At 49.2% G+C, this 21,624-nt stretch overlaps 1 protein-coding gene across 1 annotated transcript in view; it reads left to right on the plus strand.

Moving 5' to 3' along the window:
* COL13A1 (collagen type XIII alpha 1 chain) overlaps positions 1–21,624 on the plus strand; it is a gene marked incomplete at both ends in the record, with an annotated part of 158,418 nt that overhangs the window by 70,854 nt on the left and 65,940 nt on the right. Inside the window, 5 exons of the mRNA XM_080694674.1 lie at positions 326–352; positions 2,494–2,544; positions 16,634–16,669; positions 17,434–17,460; positions 18,585–18,611. Coding sequence (XP_080550800.1) covers positions 326–352; positions 2,494–2,544; positions 16,634–16,669; positions 17,434–17,460; positions 18,585–18,611 — 168 coding nt within the window. The remainder of the gene's footprint in view (positions 1–325; positions 353–2,493; positions 2,545–16,633; positions 16,670–17,433; positions 17,461–18,584; positions 18,612–21,624) is intronic.

Below are 21,624 nucleotides of genomic sequence, written 5' to 3' on the forward strand. Positions count from 1 at the left end.
GAGAGAGAGAGAGAGAGAGAGAGAGAGAGAGAGAGAGAGAGAGCCAGCCTCCTACAGCCCCAGCCACTGTTTCTCAGTTATCAGGAACAGCGGAGGGGCAGGAGCAGGGTGTGGCCACAGCTTCCACACACTGTGCCTGTTGGACGCGGGGCCTGGCGTGTGTTGGCATCTGTGTTTTGTTGTGTTTCTTATTTCATGGTGATGTCTTCTGTTTGGTTGCTGTGCCATTAACATGATTCTTGTGTCAGCGCCTCTCTCTCATCCTTTCTTTTTCTCTCCCTCCCTCTTTCTTCCCTCTGCCCTGCACTACCTGTGGCTGCCTCAGGGAGTAAAGGGTCAACCGGGCGAGAAGGTGAGTCTGCACTTCCCCCCTCCACCCTCTACCCAGAGATGCTCAGTTGGGAGAAGAGGCCTCTAGAAGCACCCACCCAGCCCTCCCCGCCACACCCGCCCCAGCAGAGCATGCGCAGGCCCGCAGTGCCCTCCAGCTGGCAGCTCATTCTCCTAACAGCTTCCACACCACCAGGCAGGAGTCTTGGGATTCCTGGGCCATGATCCCAGCTTTCCTGGCTGAGTGGGTCCCCTGCCCGCCTTGACTGCATGTGGCCTCCTCACTCTGGTTCCCGGCCGCAGGCAGTCACCCTCCCCCTAGACGAGAGACCAGCCTGCTGCTGTATGGCTGGAAGTGCCCAGGGGCCCTGGGAATCTAGAGAGGAGCCCTGGGAAAGCCAGAACCCAGGAACCCGGCCTTAGCATGTTCTTGAAAGGTTTTCGAGCATTATGTCTTGAACCAGCTCATTTGACAGAGGAGATTGAGGCCCAGAGAGAGGCTGGGCTTGCCCAAGATGCCACAGCATCTTGGCATGAGAAGGGGCTGGAAGCCAGACCTCCTGCTGCCCACCTAGCTCAGTACTTCCTTGCCCGCACATGACAGTTTTTCTTCTATAGCTTCTCCTTTCTTCAAAATAGAACAATGATGACAATAATAATAGCAACTACCATGGATCGAGCAGGAAATGTGTCAGGGGCAGTTTTAATTATCTCAACACTGACACAACCCTTCCAGGGAGGTTTAATGTACATGAGGCACAGAGAGGCAAAGTCACATGCCCAAGGTCCCACAGCTAGGAAGTGTCAGAGCTGGAAAGGACCCTAGTACATCTGACTCCAAGGCCGGGGCTCCTCAACCACCATGCTGAGCTACCCTCCAAATGGAAAGGGACTGTCTGCCTGGCCTGCAGAGTGTGACACTGCCCAGGACAAACACCCAGGACCCTCTACAGAGCAGGCCTGATGTGAAGCACTTTGCAACATTATCTCATGAAATCTTTACCTCCACCCTGAAGGGCAGATGCTGTTATCTTTGGGCTCTTAACCATTAGACTACACTGCCTCACATTTAAAATGACTATGTCATTTTCCCCCTTCCACCCTCTACCCAGAGACGCTAATCTGAAATCACTAATCTGAAATATTAGTAACTAATCTGAAATCACTCCTACCTGCGTGGGAGGCACGAGATTGTACACAATGCATTTTTGTCCCTTTCCCCTTAAGGGCTGCAGAGAGCTCTCAGCACCCCAGCTCTCAGAGGAGGCATGTGGGCCCTGAGAGCTCCGCCTGGCCTGGGCCCTTCCACTCCATGCCTGCCTCTGCTGAGAGGGAGATTCTTGGAGGGACAGAGCTGCCTGCCTCCTCCCAGCATGGCATGGGGACAGAGCTGCTTCTCTCTCCTCCATCCCTGTTCCACACAGCCTTCCTCTTCCTCTCTCTCTCTCTCTCTCTCTCTCTCTCTCTCTCTCTCTCTCTCTCTCTCTCTCTCTCTCACACACACACACACACACACAGTACTTATCTACCCATCTCAGTCACCACTGACAGTATGTGGAGCTCCTAGCCCTCCAGCACCCACAATCTTTTGGGGCTGAAACTGTACCCAGCCTTAGCCCTCGATGCCATTATCAACCCAGGACACCGCTCAGGCTCAGGCTGCTGAGGCCATGCAGCCAGGGTGTGTCTTGTCTCTGCACACTCCCTGTTTACAACCCCACGCTCAGCAGGTCGCCGGTGACCAACCTCAGGGTGTGACGCTAGGTGGATATTTGAGGGCAGACAGGGATGAGGAAGAACCAAGAAGGCTTTGAACTTGGTTGGGTCTGGGCAGCCATTGCCGAGCCCCCTCCCTCCCATGAGCCCCTCTTGCCATGACTCCTGCTCTCTTCACATCCTGGGTCCACCAGTCTCTTTCCTCTCGACGCCCCCATCTTAGCTCTTACTTGCATCTCTTTTCTTTTTGTTCCTGCTGCTTCTGCAGCCCTTCACAACCCTTCCTGCGCCTCCCATCTGTCCCCTCTGCCACCATTCCCTCGCTGTCCTGCTCCGCTGCCCCCAGCCCCTGGGGTTGGTCTCTCCCACCCCTCCCTCTTGTCTCTGGTGCCCCACTCCCTCTCTGCACCTGCCCCACACCCCCTCTCCCCTCATCGCTCTCCACAGGGTGCCCCTGGAGATGCCGGGATGTCCGTCATCGGTCCCCGTGGCCCACCTGTAAGTTGTCATTGCTCTTTTTGGGGTACAGGGGACGGGAGGGTTAATGAAGAGGGCTATGGAGGGACGAGGGGATGCACATCTTGGCTGTGGCTCTGGGTGTGCTGACCACATGCGATGTGGTCATCCCTGCTGGCCTCAGCGCTGCTGTTGATGTTAAAGAAAGTGGCCTGACTAAATATACCTAAATTATAGCCTCAGGGGAGGGTTCTGAGGGCCTGGCCTCTAGCCACAAAGCTCCGGCAGCTGTGAGGCGGCCCTGCTGTTTACAAGCGGGGGAGAAAGTGCTTGCTCCCTGGATGGGTGCTCCAGCTTCGCAGAAAGGCCTGTGCTTCCAGAAGCCAAGAAGCAGAGGTCCAGTCCAGGGTCCCTGAGCCAGGACCCCACTCCACTCCGCACCTTGGTGGACTCCTAACCCACCCGCACCCTCAAAGGCTTCTCTCTGTGCAGCGCGGGGTCCTGTGTGTTCATTCCTATCCTCCACCCAGGGAGCTGAGCTTGGGAAAATCAGTGTGGGCTCGCCTCAGAGGCTCCATCAGGGACTGGAAGGGGACAGGGACATGGGCGATGGAGCAGGCAGGATACCGCGGCCTTGGGAAGGAGGAAAGTATGTTTTTCCCAGAGTACCCACTCACGGGTGACAGAGACCCAGATGTGGTCTAGCACAACCCTCTCAGAAGGGAAACTGAGGCCCAGAGAAGGAAATGGGCTTGGCGAGAGTCCCCTTTGTAGAGGCTGCAGCTGAAGTCCGGGCACCCAGGCTTCCGCGGCGACTGCAGATACCGCTTCTTGTTCTGCTGTGCACTTCTCCTGACCAACCATGTAGGGTGCTGCTAGTATGAGGAAGGGTGAGCCCGAGGCTAGCCCAGTGGGTGGGTGAAGTCCAGCCCACCCATTGTCCTGCCTTCAAAGGAGAGGGCCAGAAGGAATCGCAGGTCTTTCCTACCCAAGGACTAGGGAGACTTTCAGAGCCAACTGCTAAGTTCCTCTAAGGGAGGAAACTGCTTCGAACCCAGCTGCAAGGACTGGGCGGGGTGAGAGCTGGGAGCTGAGAGAGAGAGACCCCCAGGGAGGTGAGAGCAGGAGCAGAAGGACGCGTGGGGGCAGGGCCATAGACAGGCAAGGGCCCCCGCTGCAGCAATGTCTCGTGGTCCCGGGTTAAGAAGACACGGCCATGTCAGCAAGCTAGTCTTCTGGACTCAGCCCATACAATCATGGTAAGCACCGGTGCCTGTCCAGGTGGCATGTCCCTGTCGTGTGTGCTCCTGGGCTCGAGGGGGCTGCTGCTCTGGTATGCACACACTTCCATGTGTACCGGGGAGCCTTTATGTGGAAGCCCGGGCCCAGCTCTTCCTGGAGAAGGAGGCAATAGGAAGGTCATAGAGAAAGAACACAGTCCCCGGTTCTGGCATGGAGGGTGGAGCCTGGGGAGGGCTGATAGGAGGATAGGGTGGGGGCTCAGGACACAGGCCCACCGTGCAGTGGCCTGACTCCTGATCTTGCCACAGATGTCCTGTAGTGAGGTTCATGCTGGTCCTGACACTGGATTTCAGCAAATCCTGTCAACAGGCCACCTAGAAGTTGATGCCAAGACCCCTCTCCTATAGGATGTGCTTTGGCTTGTAGTCTGTCTCCTGGCCTTGCCCCTCCTAGCCTGTGCCCAGGTAGGACACACTGCCACACTGGGCTTGAATCCAGTGGCTGAGAAGTACTTTAGGCTCAGGTAATAGCAGTGACGTCTGCCTCTTGGGTGCCTGTCACATGTGAAGCCACCCTCAGCCCTCCAGTGTAGGCGGACGGTAGCCCCAGCAGCCAGCTTTAGAGAAGGACACGGGGAGCTGCACTCACTCATGCTGGCCTGGGCATAATGTTTGAGCCTGGTTTGACCAGGTCGGCCTCACTCCTAAGCCTGCACCTCCCCTGCTGCTCCTTCCCTGCTTTGGGAGAAAACAGTTACCCTTGGCAGTGCCTATGGTGCCACAAGAAAGGTTTCATGGCACCAGGAGTTCTGACCAAGCCCAGGGTCCTCACACATTGGCCTGTGAGAGTGACCAGACAGCAGAGGCCATCTGCTGAGCTCCTCCTGCTTCCCTGGGCTGCTGAGAGCAGAGGATAGGGAGACAAAAGAGTCTTCTTGTCATTAAGTGTAGAGGTCAAGTACAGGGAGCCGCAGCCAGGGAGGATGGAACATGTGGCTTTCCACTTAAGCAGGAAGGGCCCACACTCAATGCTGCTAATCAGAAGCAGCGATGCCCATTCAAGGGCTACCTGCACACTCCTGTGGAGCTTGGTAAATGGTCCAGGCAAGGGGGAAACCATCAGGCCCTTTGAGAAGGACAGCTTACATTCCAGGGAAGCAAAAGGCTACAGCAGGGGGGTCTGGACATGTTGACCTTCCAGGGAGCCCCAGCAAACAGAGGAGTGGGGTGGATCCTGAGCTGCTGGCTGGCCCGGCAGGTGCTGGGCAGTCATCTGTCAGGCTAGGGAATGTCCCCATCTCAAAGGGGCCCATTCCCTCCCTCAGTTCCCCAGCAGTTCTTCAGGGGCCAGGAGGAAGATGCTAAGCTTCTTGCCTTCATCCAGAAGGAGCACTCCTAGATCAGGTAGACATACCTGCTGAGTATTTCTGTTAAAAACCTACTACGTGCTAGGTACAAGGTAGACGGTGGAAATCTAGCCATGCTCCTCCCTCCAGGCCCACAACTGAGTGGGAGAGACGGGCAATCGCACCGGCCATTACAGCATACACGGGCAGTGGAGAGGCAGGGGATAGTCAGGGAGCCCTAGGGACATGCAGGACATGCTGGGGCCAGCAGGGAAGGCTCCTGGGAAGAAGGGATAACTATACTGCACTTAAGGACCAGTAGAGTTTACCCAGAGGCCTGGGAAGGGGAGCTGAGCCCAGAGAGGTGCCCAGAGCTGTGACGAGTTGGGAGAGCCTTCCCAAGAGCAGCAGCCAACACTGGTGAGAGGGGATGCTGGCCAGGGAAGCCAGAGCCCGATTGTGGAGAGGCCACCATGAGGTTGGGGAGATGGAGCTTTATCCCTAAGGCAGCAGGTAACCTGTGGCCTTTGTGACGCTGACCACCAGGGACGTGGAGTTTACAACGATGGCCTTGTCCCTGCTGCAGAGGGGAGGTGTTTAGAGAGGCTGCAGGTGGAGGCGGGGTCATGTTGGAAGGTGCCACAGTCAGCAAGGCTGGGCGGGAGCAGTCAGGGCCATGGGTGGGGGAGGAGACATTTTGGAGGCAGAGGGGATGGATTTGGTGATAATAATGGCGCGCTTGAGGGAAAAGCAGGAATACTTGGGAGCTAGGTGGTGGAAGGTGTGGTGGTTCCCTTCCCAGGAGGAGGAGCAGGTTTTGCAGATGAGTCTCATTGGAGCAGGAAGAGTCTGGGTGTCTTTGCATGTCTGAGAGGAGCTATCCACTTGCTGCTGGAGGCTCAGGGTGGTACATGGGTGCCAGAATACACTGGCAGCTCACGACAGTAGACTGTGAGTATCTGCTCTAGGGGAGCTCGGTGACCTCAGATCAGTTGCTTAAAAGTGGCCACAAAGGGAGGATTTACACCAGAGGCATCTGCAAGTGTCGTGCCAGCGGGGTTCTCCTCTCTCACCCTCCCCATCCAGCCAGGGATCAAGTGTTTCCCAGCATTCCCTGAATGGTGTTATCAGAACCAACTTAGAGGCGGGGAGGCTCAGTGAGGCCCGCCCTGGTCAGATATATGACTGAGCCTCTTTGGGGCATCAAATAGGAGAGAAAGGAGACTTCCTAATAGGCCCTAACCAGGCAGACTTCTCTGTCTATGTTGCTTTACCCCACACAAGTTGCAGGTAGAAGATCAGCTGCATTGACACAAGGGTCCACTTTTGGAAATTGGGTCCCCTGACTCCCTTTCCACCCTGGTCTTCAGTCAGGGAGGAGATTTCAGAGACCAGTGTAAGGCTTATTTCCTTTGTTCCTAGAGAAGGACACAATACTAAAGCACAAATTAATCTACAGATAAACTATACTCCTAATCCTAGACTGTTTCTTATGGGGTTGGGAGTCCAATGATTTATGGAATATTACTTGAAAAAGTATAAGCTTGTGAGAATGTCAGGAAAATTCTTTCTTTCTTTCTTTCTTTCTTTCTTTCTTTCTTTCTTTCTTTCTTTATTTATTTATTTTTGCAGGTCTGGGGGTGGAACCCAGGGGCATTTGGCCTCTGAGCTACACCCCCTGCCCTATTTTTTATTCTTTATTTTGATACTGGGTCTCACTGAGTTGCAAAGGGCTTCACTAAGTAGCTGAGGTTGTCAGAAAACCGCGATCCTTCAGTCTCAGCCTCCCAAATGCTGGGATTACAAGTGTGTGCCACCACACTCACATTATTTTTTTTATTGGTGCATTATATTCATACATCATATTGGGGTAAAAAACTTGTGTGTACATACACGTACACATCACTGATTTAACCCCTACCCAATTCCCACCCCATTCCTTCCCCGTCCCTCCTTCCCTTCCTTGGCTTAGTGATTGACTTCAATATGTTTAAGTACATTGTGTGTTTTAGAGATTTTCCTCTTCCCCCCTCCTTTCTTTTCCTTTAGGTTGCCTTGTTTGCTCCTATATAGGATTTCCTTTTTCATCTAGAGTTCCTCCTATGACCCATTTCTTCCTAACTCTCACATATTAGGGAAAACATCTGATTTCTTATTTTTTGTGACTGACTAATCTCACTTAGCATAATGTCCTCCAGTTCTATCCATTTCCCTGAAAATTATGTAATTGAGTTTTTTTTTTGATGGCTGAGTAAAATTCCATTGTGTACATATCCCACAGTTTTGTAATCCATTCATATGTTGATGGACATCTTGGCTGGTTCCATAGTTTTGCTATGGTAAATTGTGCAGCTATGAACATAGATACACATGCATTAGTTTGGTAGTTTGGTTTCCTATCTTTTGGGTAGATACCCAGAAGTGGTATTGCTGGATAAAATGGTAGATTTGTTCCCATTCTTCTGAAGATTCTCCATACTGTTTTCCAAAGTGGTTGCACTAATTTGCAATCCCACCAACAATGTCTTAGAGTTCCCACTTCTCCACATCCTCACCACCATCTGTTGTTGTTTGTGTTTTGAATGATTGCCATTCTAGTTGGAGTTAGGTGAAATTTCAGGGTAGTTTTGATTTGCATCTCTCTGATTGCCAGTGATGTTGAGCATTTTTTCATGCATTTATTGGCCATTTGAATTTCTTCTTTTGTGAAGTGTCTATTTAGTTCATTTGCCCATTTTGTTATTGGATGCTTTGTTTTCTTAGTGTTGAGTTTCTTGAGTTCTCTGTATATTCTAGATATTAGTCCTCTATCGGTGGTGTAGGTGGCAAAAATCTTCTCCCATTCTGCTGGCTCTCGATTGAGGTTCTTGGTAGTTTCCTTTGCTGAACAGAAGCTCTTCAGTTTCATGCAATCCCATGTATTGATTCTCCTTTTAATTTGTTGTGCCTTTGGGGTCTTGTTGAGAAAGTGTTTATCTGTGCCTATGTGTTGCAGTGTTGGACCTATGCTCTCTTCAAGGTGCTTCAAGGTCTCTGGTTTGATTTCCAAGTTTTTGATCCATCTTGAATTGACTCGTGTGCAGGGTGAGAAAGTGGGATTAATTTCCAGGTTTCTGCAGATGGTTAATCAGTTTTGCCAACACCATTTGTTGAACAGGCTATCTTTTTTCCAGTGTATGTTTTGGCCCCTTTGTCAAAAATCAATTGGCTGAAAGTGTGTGCACTTGTTTCTGGGTCTTCTATTCTGCTCCATTGGTCTATGTATCTGTTTTTTTTTTCCCAGTACCATGCTGTTTTTATTACAATGGCTTTATAGTATAGTTTAAAGTCAGGTATTGTGATTCCACCTGCGTGGTTTTTGTTGCTGAGAACTACCTTGGCTATTCTGGGCTTTTTGTTATTCCAGATAAATTTAAGGACTGATTTTGCTATGTCTGTGAGGAATGGTCTTGGTGGTTTAATGGGCATTGAGTTAAATCTGTAGATCACTTTTGGAAGGATGGCCATTTTAATGATATTAATTCTGCCAATCCATGAACATGGAAGATCCTTCTAAGATCTTCTATTTATTTTTTTCAGTGTTTTATAATTTTCTTTGTAGAGATCTTTTACCTCCTTGGTCAAGTTTATTCCTAAGTATTTTATTTTTTTGTGGGAGATCCTGAGTGGAAGTGTTTTCTGAATTTCTTTTTCAGTGGATTTATGGTTGGTGTACAGGAAAGCTTCTGATTTTTTAAGATTGATTTTGTATCCAGATACTTTGCTGAATTTATTTATCAGTTCTATAAGCTTTTGGTTGAGTTTGTTGGGTTTTCTAAATATAGCATCATGTCATCTGAAAATAGTGAAAGTTTGAGTTCTTCTTTTCCTATGTGTACTCCTCTGATTTCCTTTTCTTGCCTTATTGCTCTGGCTAGAGTCTCTAGTACTATATTGAAGATACGTGGTGATAATGGACATCCTTGTCTCATTCCTGATTTTAGGGGGAATTCTTGAAGTTTTTCCCCATTTAATATGATGTTGGCGGTGGGCTTATTGTAGATTGTCTTAATAATGTTGAGATATGTTCCTTCTATTCCAATTCTCTGCAGTGTTTTTTTTTTATCATAAATGGATGTTGAATTTTATCAAATGCTTTTTCAGTGTCTATTGAAATGATCATGTGATTTTTGTCCTTGATTCTGTTTATATGGTGAATTACATGGATTGATTTTTGTATGTTGAACCAGCCTTGCATCCCTGGGATGAACCCTACCTGGTCATGGTGTATGATTTTCTTGATATGGTTTTGAATGTGTGTTGCTACTATTTTGTTTAATAGTTTTGCATCCAAGTTCATCAGAGATATAGGCCTGTAGTTTTCCTTCCTTGAACTGTCTTTATTCAGTTTGGGTATTAGTATGATGTTGACTTCATAGAATGTATTTGGGAGAGTCCCGGTTTTTTCTATTTCACAAAATAGTTTGAGGAGCATTGGGGTAAGCTCTTCTATAAAGGTTTTATAGAATTTACTTAGGAAACCATGTGGTCCTGGGCTTTTCTTTGATGGTAAGCTCTTTATTGCTATTTCAATCTCTTTGATTCTTATTGGTTTGTTTAAGTGTTCTATATCTTCTTGACTCAGTTTAGGAAGGTTGTATTTATCTAGGAAGTTGTCGATTTTCTCCATATTTTCCATTTTGTTGAAGTATAGTTTTTCAAAGTAGTTTCTGATAATCCTCTGGATTTCTACACTGTCAGTAGTAATTTCTCCTTTTTCATCCCTTATCTTCATAATTTGGGTTGATTCTCTCTTTTTTTTTTAGTTAGGTTGGCTAGTGGTTTATCTATCTTGTTAATTTTTTCAAGAAACCAGCTTTTGGTTTTGTTGATTTTTTGTATTGTTTTTTTATTCTCTATTTCGTTAATTTCTGCTCTAATTTTAATAATTTCTTGTCTTCTACTGGCTTTGGGGTTCAATTGTTCCTGCTTTTCAAGGGCTTTGAGGTGTGTCGTTAGGTTATTTACTTGAAGATTTTCTGTTTTTCTTATGTGAGTACTCAGTGCTATAAATTTTCCTCTTAAAACTGCCTTCAAAGTGTCTCAGAGGTTTTGATATGTTGTATCCTTATTTTCATTTGTTTCTATAAATGTCTTGAGTTCACCTCTTACATCTTCTATGACCCATTCTTCATTCAGAAGTGTGTTCAGTCTCCACATGTTTATGTTGTTTATCTGGGTCTTCTTATAGTTGATTTCTAGTTTCATTCCATTATGGTCTGAAATGACACAGGGAAGTATGTAACATTTTTTAAATTTGCTAGTGCTCATTTTGTGTTCCAGGATGTGATCTATTTTGGAGAAGGTTCTGTGAGCAGCTGAGAAAAATGTAAACTCCGCTGTAGTTGGGTGAAATATTCTATATGTGTCCAACAGGTCCATTTGGTTAATGGTGTTCTTTAGTTCTGAGGCATCTTTACTGACCCTTTGTCTGGAAGATCAGTCTAGTGTTGTGAGAGGTGTGTTGAAGTCTCCCAGTATTATTGTATTGGGATTTATGTGTGACTTCATGTCACAAAGAGTTTGATTTATGAAAGTAGCTTCACCTATGTTCGGGGCATAGATGTTGATTATTGTTATTTCCTCTTGCTGGATTATTCCTTTTACCAGTAAAATATGACCTTCTTTTTCTCTTCTAATAAGTTTGGGTTTGAAGTCTAACTTGTCTGATATCATAGTTGCTACTCCTGCTTGTCTTTGAGTTCCATTAGCATGAATTACCTTGCTCCAGCCCTTCACCTTGGGTTTGTTCCTATCTTTACTTGTAAAGTGTGTTTCTTGTAAGCAGCAGATGGATGGATTCTGGCTTTTAATCCATTTTGCCACTTTATGTCTTTTTATTGGGGAGTTGAGGCCATTTACATTCAGTGTGTTATAGAGAGATAATTTTTAATTCCTAACATGTTAAGATTTTATTTCTGTTTGAGATACTGTTTATTCTTCTTTGCTTAGTTGTCTGCTGGATGGGAAATCTTGTTTCTTTGGTTCTGGTGTGTATTACCTATTTCTTCTTTGCAGTTAATCTCCTTGAGTATTTTCTCTAGCTAGCGCTGGTTTTGAAGACATAAATTCCTTCAGTTTCTGTTTGTCGTGGAAGCTTCTTATTTCCCCATTTAATTTGACTGATAGTTTTGCTGGGTAGGAAATTTTTGGCTGGAAGTTGTTTTCTTTCAGAGTTTGGAATATGTTACTCCATGCCCTTCTGGCTTTCATGACTTGGTTTGGGAAGTCTGAAGTGATTTTAATTGTTTTGCCTCTAAATGTCACTTGGCCTTTTGTTTTTGTTGCCTTTAAGATTCTCTCCTTGGCTTCCACATTAGTCATTTTGACAATTATGTGGTGTGGGGATCCTCTTCTCTGATCCTGTCTAAAGGGAGTTCTATAAGTTTCCTGGACCTGTGTATCAACCTTTTGCTCTATGTTTGGAAAATTTTCTGCTATCACTTCCTTGAAGAGATTATTAATCCCTTTGGTTTCACCTTCTTTTCTCTCCTCTATTCCAATTATTCTTAGGTTAGCTCTCTTAAAATGGGCCCATATTTCTTCCATGTCAAATTCCTGCTTCCAGATTTTTTTTTCTAAATTAAAGACTATGCATTCATTTTTGGAGTGATCATCTTCTAGGAGCGAGATTCTATTCTCCATGTGGTCTAATCTGTTGTTTATACTTTGAATTAAGCCTTTACTTCAATTATTGCATCCTTTATCTCTTTTTGACTCTCTCCGAATTCTTTTTGAAAGACTTCTATTATTTTGACAGTTATTTTCCTGATTTGATCTTCTAGAGATCTCTGAATTTCTGTGTTATCAGGTTCTGATGTTGTGGGGTTGTGGGCATTCATTGCTCCAGTGTTATTCCTCTTTCCCATAATTTCAGAAGTTTGTGCCTTCTCTGGGTTCTTCCCTGGATCACTACGACTTCACTTAAGGTGCTCTGGATCTCGAGTCTGTGGTATCTCAGTCACCACTACTCCTTTACTGGGTTGTATCACAAAGTCTCAGACCCAGGGAGTCAATCAAGGCTGCTTTAGACCATGGGGGTGCCAGGCTGGGCATTCTCCCATGGGGGGCTACGACTATGGTGTGATATCTCTGCTGCCGCCACTCCCCCACTGGGTTGGACTGCAAAAATCTCCGACCCAGGGAGATTATCTGCATAAGTCCCTGGGAGTCCTGTACTGGGATTTCTCCTCTAGGGGCCGCAATTTGACTCACGGTTGTTGAGTGCGCTGATGGAGCTGTAGTGGACTCAGTGAACTCGCTGCTGCCGCCACTGGCAATATGGCGCCGCTGCCACGCCCTCGGCCATGAGGCTGGCGTATTTCTTCTCTGGTTTTGAGCTCCGCTCTGAGTCCCTGCAGGGTGTGCTGAGCCCAGCCTCTGGGAGCTATAGACGCTCCTTGCACCGAAAAAAATGCTGAATTCTGTCCAGCTGTTCCGCAGCTGCTCACCTCGGCTCGCTGTTCACCCCTCCTTTCTGGAGCCTGGTGGCTTGTTGAGTGCGCTGATCTGGAGCCATCTGGTGAATTCGCCACTGCCTCAGGCAGTATGGTTCTGCTGCCACGTCCTCGGCTGTGAGGCTGGCATATCTCTTCTCTGGTTTTGAGATCAGTTCTGAGTCCCCCTCCTCTCTGGAGCCTGGTGCTGCGAGGGAAGATGGCGCCAGCGCAGCGCCGCAGCTCCGGCTGCAGCACTGAAGGCTGGTTTCTTTTCTGGTGTCTGGTTGTTCTTCCAGCTCTCTTTTTCTCTGTCCCTTGTATTTACAGTTTTTATTTTTCTGCTGATGGTGTTTTATGGCTATGAAAGGTGCTAATTTTGTGGTAATAGAGATCGATTGTTAGCGAGACTTGTAAACGCCACTTTTCTCCGTCGCCATCTTCCTCAGATTATTTTTTATTTTTTGGCTCTACTAGAGATTAAACCCAGGGGGTATTCTACCTCCAAGCTACACCCCCTTTTTATCCTTTATTTTGAAACGGACTCACTAAGTTGCAGAGGGCCTCACTGAGTAGTGGAGGCTGGGCACCAACCTGTGGTCCTGCTGTCACAGCGTGTTCCACCACACCCAGAAGAAAATTCTTTTTTTTTTTGCCATCATAGAAAATGATAAATTAAGCAGAATTTATTTCCAAGCTTTTCAAAGGTTATCACAAACACAAGTAAAGTATCCTTCCAAATCTGTCCCAAATCTGAGTAGAAAAAGGGGGTCAAGAAAGAGGGGACTAGTTGTTCTCCCAGATATCAAAATGTGTCATAAAAGCAGAGCAACCAAAACAAACAAACAAATGGAACAAAAGTGTAAAACCAGAAATTAAGGCAAATACATATGGGATTCGGTACCTAATAAAGGCTCAACTTCATGATACGAAGAGAAAGTGATGTTGGGGCAACTGGTAGACCATTTAGGAAAAGGAAAACCAAGTAGCCAAATCTCTACCCCACCCATTATATCAGGACAAATTCCCAATGAATAAAATACTTAGATGTAAAACAGAAAACCATAAAATATAAAGGCAAAGCATGAATGAATGTTTTACAATTCTGAACCCAGGAAGGTCCTTTTGAAACATGATATTAAACCCAAAAGCCAGAGGTAAACATTAATGAGTTTGTCAACATAAGTATAAAACATAGTGAAAAATATACCTTAAACAAAGTCAAATACAAAAGCCAAGTTAAAAGTATTTGCAATATAAATGGCTATTAAAGAGTTATTATAGCTGGATGTGGTGGCACAAGCTTGGAATCCCAGTACTTGGGAGCCTGAAACAGGAAGATCACAGGTTTGTGGCCAGCCTCTGCAACTTAGTGAGACCCTGTTTCAAAATAAAATAGGGATGGGGACATACCTCAGATGTAGGATGTCCCTGGCTGGGTTCCATCCCCAGTATCACAAAAATAAATAAAATAATATTTTAAAAGTTACTGTTCTTAACAAAAAGCTTCAATCAATAGGAAAACAATGACCTAGTAGAAAATACTAATAAAGCCAGGTATAGTAGCATGTGCCTGTAGCTACTAGAGAGGCTGAGGCAGGAGGACCATTTCAGCCCAGGAGTTCAAGGCAGCCTAGGCAACATAGCAGGACTCCACCTCGGGTATATATTATATAGACAGAGTACAAATAGGCAACTTTTGACCTAAAATAAGACTGGCCAACAAACATTGGAAGAGCTGCTGGGCATGATGGTACAAATCTGTAATCCCAGCTACTTGGGCAAATTGAGGCAGGAAAATCACAAGTTCAAAGTCAGCCTGGGCAGCTTAGGGAGATCCTCTTTCAAAAGAGAACTTAAAAATGGGCGTGGTGGCCTACACTTGTAATCTCAGTACTTGGGAGGCTGAGACAGGAAGGTCAGGGTTCACAACCAGCCTCAGCTACTTAGTGAGGCCCTCTGCAACTTAGTGAGACTCTGTTAAAAAAATTTTTTTTAAAGAATAAAAAATATGGCTGAGAGGTATAGCTCAGAGGTAGTATACCCCTGGGTTCAATACCCAGTACTGCACACACAAAAAAAAATGGGTTAGGGATGTAGCTCCATGATAGTGCCTAGAATGTACAAGGCCTGGGTTCCATCCCCAGTACCACACACACACAAATATTAGAAGAGACATCTCTGCTTATTATGTAGTTGAGAAGATATAAATTAAACTCCAGTTCCAAGTATCCCTAAGTACATTTCTCCAACCCCAGCCTCTCCGGGAAGTAGAGTCCCAGTTTCCATTTGGTCAGTGACAACATTTCAACCAAAATCCCTGGAAGAGGTCTACTTAGCACTACATTTGGCTCTGGGTTGGAGAGCTACATCCTGCTACCAGGGCAGGCTCTGTCATTAGCAAACCGTGTGATTATCCCCACCGCGTAAACATTATGCTGAGTGGGCCTTGAAGATGCTTCTTGGAACCCTCTCCTCCTGACCTTTTCTTCAGGCCTCTTAGAATTCAGAGTAGTTTACAGAAAGTTTACCCTGGGAGGTTTCAGAGATTACATTGCATGGTTTCCGGGGTTTCTCCTTAGTGCTATTCTTAGCATCACTATCCTTGAGAGGAGAGAAGTCAGGGGCCCTTCTGACATGAGTGCCAACTCCTCCCTCTTGCCCTTTGGGTGGTTGCCACAAGCCCATGCTGAGCCCGTGGCAGACTGCAGCTTGCTCCCTGCTGGGCCTGATTTGGCAGGGTCCCATGCCACCCAGCCAGGAGGGCCACTGTGTCCCCTGAGCAGAGGTCTTGGGATGCTCATGTCCATAGCTTCAAGGAGGATCTGGATGGAGATGCATCAGGATCGCAGTAGACGGATCTAGATAAGTCTCCCTCTGGATGGAATCTGATTCTGGAACTACCACTTGACTAAGACAAACCCCCATTGGTCCCAAGACATATTGAGTTCAAAAGCAACCTTGTTTTACTCTGATACCATTCTGTTCAGCTCCTTTCAACACACATTCCTATGTGGTTATCCTATTATCCCCATTGTCCAGATGTGAAAATTAAAGATCAGGGAGGTTAGACACCTTGCTCAGAAGCACACAGCCATTGCTGGTGGGACAGGATTAGAACTCAGCCTTCCAGACTCAAAAAACCATTCCTGGGAAAAGGCTGTATCCATTGGTGACCCCAAGCTGAGAGGTGGACTTGGGTGTCCATGGAAAGGCAGGTGAGCCAATGTGCCTGGGCAGAGAGCAGCTGGAAAGAGGAGTCAGGGGAAGAAGCAAACATGGTTCATCAGGAGGAGGCGGAGGATGCCCGTGACTGACAGGTGGGTAGAAAGGAGCCCTGGCTGGTTCTTGAGAAGAGTGATGTGACTCCTGTGATTAGCTCTTCATCACCCTTCACCTTCTTATCAGTCCCTGCTCTGCATCTCTTCATGCTGTTTCTAATCAGCACTTCTCTTTTGTCCTGAATCTTGACCACCACCCACTGGGCTCTGACCGGTGAAGCTGTGCTGTGTGTTTATTGTGTCACCCTCTTTACCTCCAAGGAAATGGGCATGAATTGCTCTGACCCCACAAAGCCTGGGGGTCCAGAGCCGCTGACTGCTGGGAGAAGCCTGCTGGCCAGGGTAACAGGGGAGTGAGCAATCTGGCCTTTTCTAGCTTAAAAGCACACACTGAAAAGGTCAAGTTCTGTCATCTGCTCTCCAAAGCATCCTTAGATAAGTGGTCATGAGCAAAGACTGTAAATGAAGAGGACGGGGAGGAATGATGCAGGAGTTCAGTGCACCTCGGGCTGAGCCCTGCTGTCCTGTCTCTGTATATGCGGATGCTCAGCACACCCAGTGAGGAGCCTCCAGGGGCCACCTCCTAGAAGCAGGCCCAAAGGATGCTGCCTCCCCACCCCAAAGGAGATTCCTCTGATGACCCATTTCCACTTTCTCTGTCCTCCCCTGCATCTGGCTCACATGGTGAGCATGCCCCACAGATGATCACACAGAGCAGAGAGTGTGGGGGGGCAGGGGACTGGTCCACCCCACCTCACTCGTCCTCACTGCCCTCTTGTTCTTTTCAGGGTCAGCCAGGCACTCGGGGCTTTCCTGGATTTCCGGTAAGTGGGAGGACTGAGGTTAGCTGTGCCTAGGTGGGTTCTGGGCTCCCTTGGGTTAAACCACATGCATCTGAAGTCAGCTCTGAAGTGCTCTTTCCCTTCCAAACCCTGGTCCCTACAGACCCACTTCTGCAGCCTTCCCACATACTAGGCCAGGGGAGCAGCTCAATTTCAGCTCCTGGTGCAAAAGAGGACGGTAAAACAAATACACAAATAAGAAGCAGCAGGACAGGGACCGGGTGGGTGAAATCACAGGCTTTAAGCCCAGCAGGACACCAGCATGTGAAAGAGGGTGCACCACAGGGACGCTCCTGGGATCACCCTCTGGCTGGACTTGAAGAGGAGGATCACCAAGGGGAGGCAGTGGCGTGGCCAGATTCTAAGAGGTAGGACCAGATTAGCAGCCAGGTCCCTTTCTCCTGGGGTTCACTGCTGACTAACACGGCCCTGGTTTTCTAGGACAAACTGTCTCCTCTCCACTCAGAGTAGAATAGAGGTCTTTGACATCAATGACAATATCATCCATTGGGTCTGGTCACCTGGTATGTGGCATTCATCCCCCCTCACTAGGACCCTGTGGGAAAGGTTCCTCCCCCCCACCCCTTTTAGGATGGGAAAGTGAGGCTTAGGCTTACCTATGGCCCCATAACCAGTTAGTGCTCAAGCAGGGACTCGAACTCTGACTTATTGGCATCAGAAACTGCTCCCCTAGCCACTGCTCCATGCTATTGCTCAGTCTTTACTTCTGGCCTTTCTGCTTTCAGGGTCCCATTGGGCTGGATGGTAAACCGGTAAGTGGACCCTCTCAGGCTGGGGGCTCCTTCCCTTCCTTGGTCCAGCTCACTAACCCTCGGTCCTCCTGCAAGACCCTGGCCCTTTGTAAGATGCTTTGGATAGAAAATACCTGGCCAGGAAGGCGTGACTGGTGGGAAGGGGAGGAGCAACTCTTTGCCCGAGTTGCCCCTGACCCCTGCAGCTTTCCCAGAGCACAAGTCTACAGCCGTCAAGCTGAGGGCTCAACCTCTGGAACAAGAGTTATCCATAGAATATGGTGACTCTGGGCCACTCCTGGGAGAGGCCCTGGGCAGGGGGTGAGGCAAGCAGGCAGCAGCGTGGAGGGGTGGGCAGCTCCGCAGGCTAATCCCACCCAGAGCCCCTACTCGCCGGGCTCTGCCCCTGGCCCCAGCACACCAGCATGGCACACCAAGGGGCTCTGGCTCTACTCTCCTCAGGGCTGGGGGCTGAGGCCCCACACACAGGCCACGTGGAGAGAACCAATTCCCCTGCACGACTCCTCCCTTCGTCTAGTTTCATCCTTGGTCTCGACACAGATGTTCATGGGGGAAAGGAGGCCCCACCCCACTCCCAGGATAGGGGACCTGGGAGAGAGCCGAGCTCTCCGAAGCCCTCAGGGATCCCCACAAATGAAAACACTGGGATGTGGCCCTGCCCACTCGCCTCTCCCAGGGCAGCTGGTGTCCCCCTCAGAGGGGACCTGGTCACTAGCCCCACAGGCCAGCAAGCCACACACAGCTCCAGGGGGACCATGGGGTCATTCCCTCATCTCACAGGACTAGACATTCCCTGAAGTTGTCCTGGGGTGTGAATGGGCTGAAGGCTGGGGTCCAGGCTCTACCCCTGCTCCCCTCAAGGAGCACACAGCTACTAGTGAGGCCTAGAAGTGGCAGGGGTGAGGACCTTGCCTGAGCAGGCAGGTTAGGGCCTAGGTGGACAAGCAAGTGATGGGCTGACCAGAAAAAGGAAGGCAGCAGGGGCATTGTGGGGAAGCGGCAGGGCGAGGGTGGGGTGAGCAGCGGGGCAGGGGGAGCTGAGGCTGGGCAGCCTTGGGGCAGGCAGGGGCGGGGCTGCTGCAGGGCAAACAGTGTTCCTGGCACTCACACTCTTCTCCTTCCAGGGCCACCCCGGACCCAAAGGGGAGACGGTAAGACTCCAGCCTTCCTGTCTTCCCAGGATGCGTGGGGGTGGGAGGTCAGCCTGGCCTCACTGCCTAGCAAAGGAACAGTGGGAGTGGTCACCGCTCAGGGTCACTTCCAAGCTGTGCAGGCCACAGGCCCTAGCTCCCCACAACACAGCAGGCAGGGAGGAGGTGGGCAAGGACTCCTGCACTGGAAGCATGAGAAGAAGGTCCAGGGAGAATCCACTTGGTGGGTGCCAAGAGGCTGTCGGTGGCGAGATCGACATCCCAACCTGCACCCGTGGACCTTTGAGACAAGCTGGCATCGTTGCCTTGCTGAGGGCACTTTCTCTGGGAGATGGCCAGCCATTTGCACGTATCCTGGTTCCCCTTTCCCGGCTAAGGATCTGCCCTGAGCTGCCCCAGGACTCCAGGGGCCACAACTCTAGCTGGGCACAGAAGAGAAGCAGAATGTGGCCACTCCCTCCTACTGGCCCCTTCCACCTGATGCAGAGCATTTGAGAGGAATTTTCTCTCTCTGCAGGCACCCCTTCCAGAGGGGAGTCATACTGTCCACTCCCAATGAGGGGCCAGTTCTCACAGGGACCGATGGCCATTATGAGCAAATAAAGAGCCAGGCATGATGGCGCATGCCTGTAATCCTAGTACTTGGGAGGCTGAAATAGGAGGATCACAGGTTCAAGGGCAGCCTGAGCAAGTAGTAAGACTCTCATAAACCTAGTGAGATCCTGTTTCAATTTTTTAAAAAAGTAAAATAAGGCTGGGGTTATATCTCAAAGGCAGAATGCCAAAGGGTTCAGTTCTAAGTAACATACACACACACATACACAAACACAAATGAGATCAGGTGCGGCCGTGCATGCCTGTAATCCCAGCAAATTGGGAGGCTAAGGCTGTATTGAAAGTTTGAGGCCAGTTTGAACAACTTAGTGAAACCCTATCTCAAAATTAAAAAAAGAAAAAAGGCTGGGGTGTAACTCGGTGGTAGAGTGCCTCTGAGTGCAATCCCTAGTATTGCAAAAACAACAATAAAAACCAACATACCCAGCTGAGAGTCACAGACAGTTTTCCTGAGACTTTTCAGATGAGCCCTGAAGCGGGTGGAGGGAGTACTCTGGACACAAGAGAACAGCGTGTGCAAAGTCCCCAAGGCAGGGACATCCCTGGAATGTCTGCAGAACAGGAGGAAGGGCAGCAGGGCATGGGAGGCGGGGGGGGGGGGGGGGGAGCAGGACTAGAACCCGGGCCCCAGGCAAGCCTTCCTCCCTCTGGGCCGCCTCCACTGCACATGCATCCCTGTCTACCCGAGCCTCCCTCAGCAAGCTATCCACACGCAGGACTTGATGGAAGCCGGGCCATTATAGAGGCATAGGGGTTCGGTTGTTGCGACTCTGGGTTGCTTACCCCTGCAGCCCCTTCCCCCACCTTCTTCCCCTTCCTGGCAGCCTAACCCTAAAAATGCAGTAGCCCACGGCACCCCTGAAGTGATAATGGTCATCTACTAGACACTGTCTGTAATCCTCATAATGGCCCATTATCTCCAATTGACCAAAGGGGAAATTCTGGCTGAAGTATGCTGCCTGAGGCCACGGCTCTGAAATACCAGATCTGAGATCCTGACCCATGCAGCAGGTCTTATCCCTCCAGTGCTGTGGGGCGCCTTTGTCTTGAAGGCAAGGGACCCTTCTATGGGCCCCTCTTCCTATCGTCCCTCTGCCCCCTCTGTCCCTCCATCCCACCATGCCTGCCCACCCAAGAGCCAGCCTGTCTGTTCAGGGTCAGAGCTGAGTCAGGAGAAGGGAAGGGCCCTCCATCCCCCATGAGCTCACGTCAGAGTGATAAATCCCCTGTCTGCTTCATTGCCATCCATCAAAATCCCGCAGGCCACAGAGCCAATAGCTCCTGTTTGGCTTGGCGGGGAGACCAGAGCTATTAATCCACCACTGCTGCCCAGCGTAATTATCTTGGCCTGCTCATCTTCTATCTGGCTTCTGCTGGCTCCCTCAGCACACGGCTTCCCCTCTGCTGGGAGACCTACAGAGGCACCAGGGCTTACCCTATCCTCGTCTGATGAAAGGGGGTTCCCTCTGCGCTGCCCACTTCACCAAAGCCCTAAGAACCTGCCATAAGGTGTTGAGAAGATGTAATTGTACAGTTGTACAAGGAGGTTTCAGATAAGATCTGGGGTTGTACAGACAAGATCAGGGGCCTCAGACTCAAGAGCAACAGGGGCTGAAAGCAGAGGCCAGACTCTAGGTTCTGTCCCCAGGGTTGTCTTCAGCTGAGCAGCTTCCCGCAGGCCCTGCTGCGGACAGGGCCTGGCACCCGGGCCACTCAGGCATCGGGCTCTTGTTCCAGTGGTGGCTGCTAACACAGGAAGGGCCTGGCACCGAGCACAGCGCCCACAGCTGCGGCTACCTGGAAAGACCTCACTGGAGCCCTGTGCCCTCACACTTCCATATGTTTAAAAGAAACTTGAGACTCGGGTTTTTACTTACCCTCTTCTTGCTCTTAAGTGTTGGTCACTAAAATAAAACCATGGGGACAAATGAAACTACACAGCCCCATGGAGCACAGCTTGGGACTCTGACTCAGTCTCTAAGGGTATCAAATCTGCGTGCCTTTTTTTTTTTTAGAACCCAGGGGCATTCTACCTCTGAGCTACAACTCCAGCCCTATTTTTTATTCTTTATTTTGAAACAAGGTCTCAAGAAGTTGCAGAGGGCCTCATTAAGTATCTGAGGCTGGCTGGCTGTGAACCACGATCCTCCTGTCTCAGCCTCCTGAATGCTGGGATTACAAGCATGTGCCACCCCACTTCTGGCCTGGGTGTTCTTTTTCTTAGCCACATCCCTGCCCCTCAGCTCACCTCATCACACTTCTCTCTTCCTGTCCCGAGAGGGCGTGGCCAGGTCCCCTGTGGCTGGCCCCTGGCTCCAACCACATGTGTATGCCACTGAACTTGATACTTGGCAGGTGGATGGGCTCAGGGCGTTGCGTGGATTGTGCAAGGGCCCCT

Source organism: Muscardinus avellanarius (assembly GCF_963383645.1).
Source record: "Muscardinus avellanarius genome assembly, chromosome: 4".
In the NCBI taxonomy this organism is placed as follows: Eukaryota; Metazoa; Chordata; class Mammalia; order Rodentia; family Gliridae; genus Muscardinus; species Muscardinus avellanarius.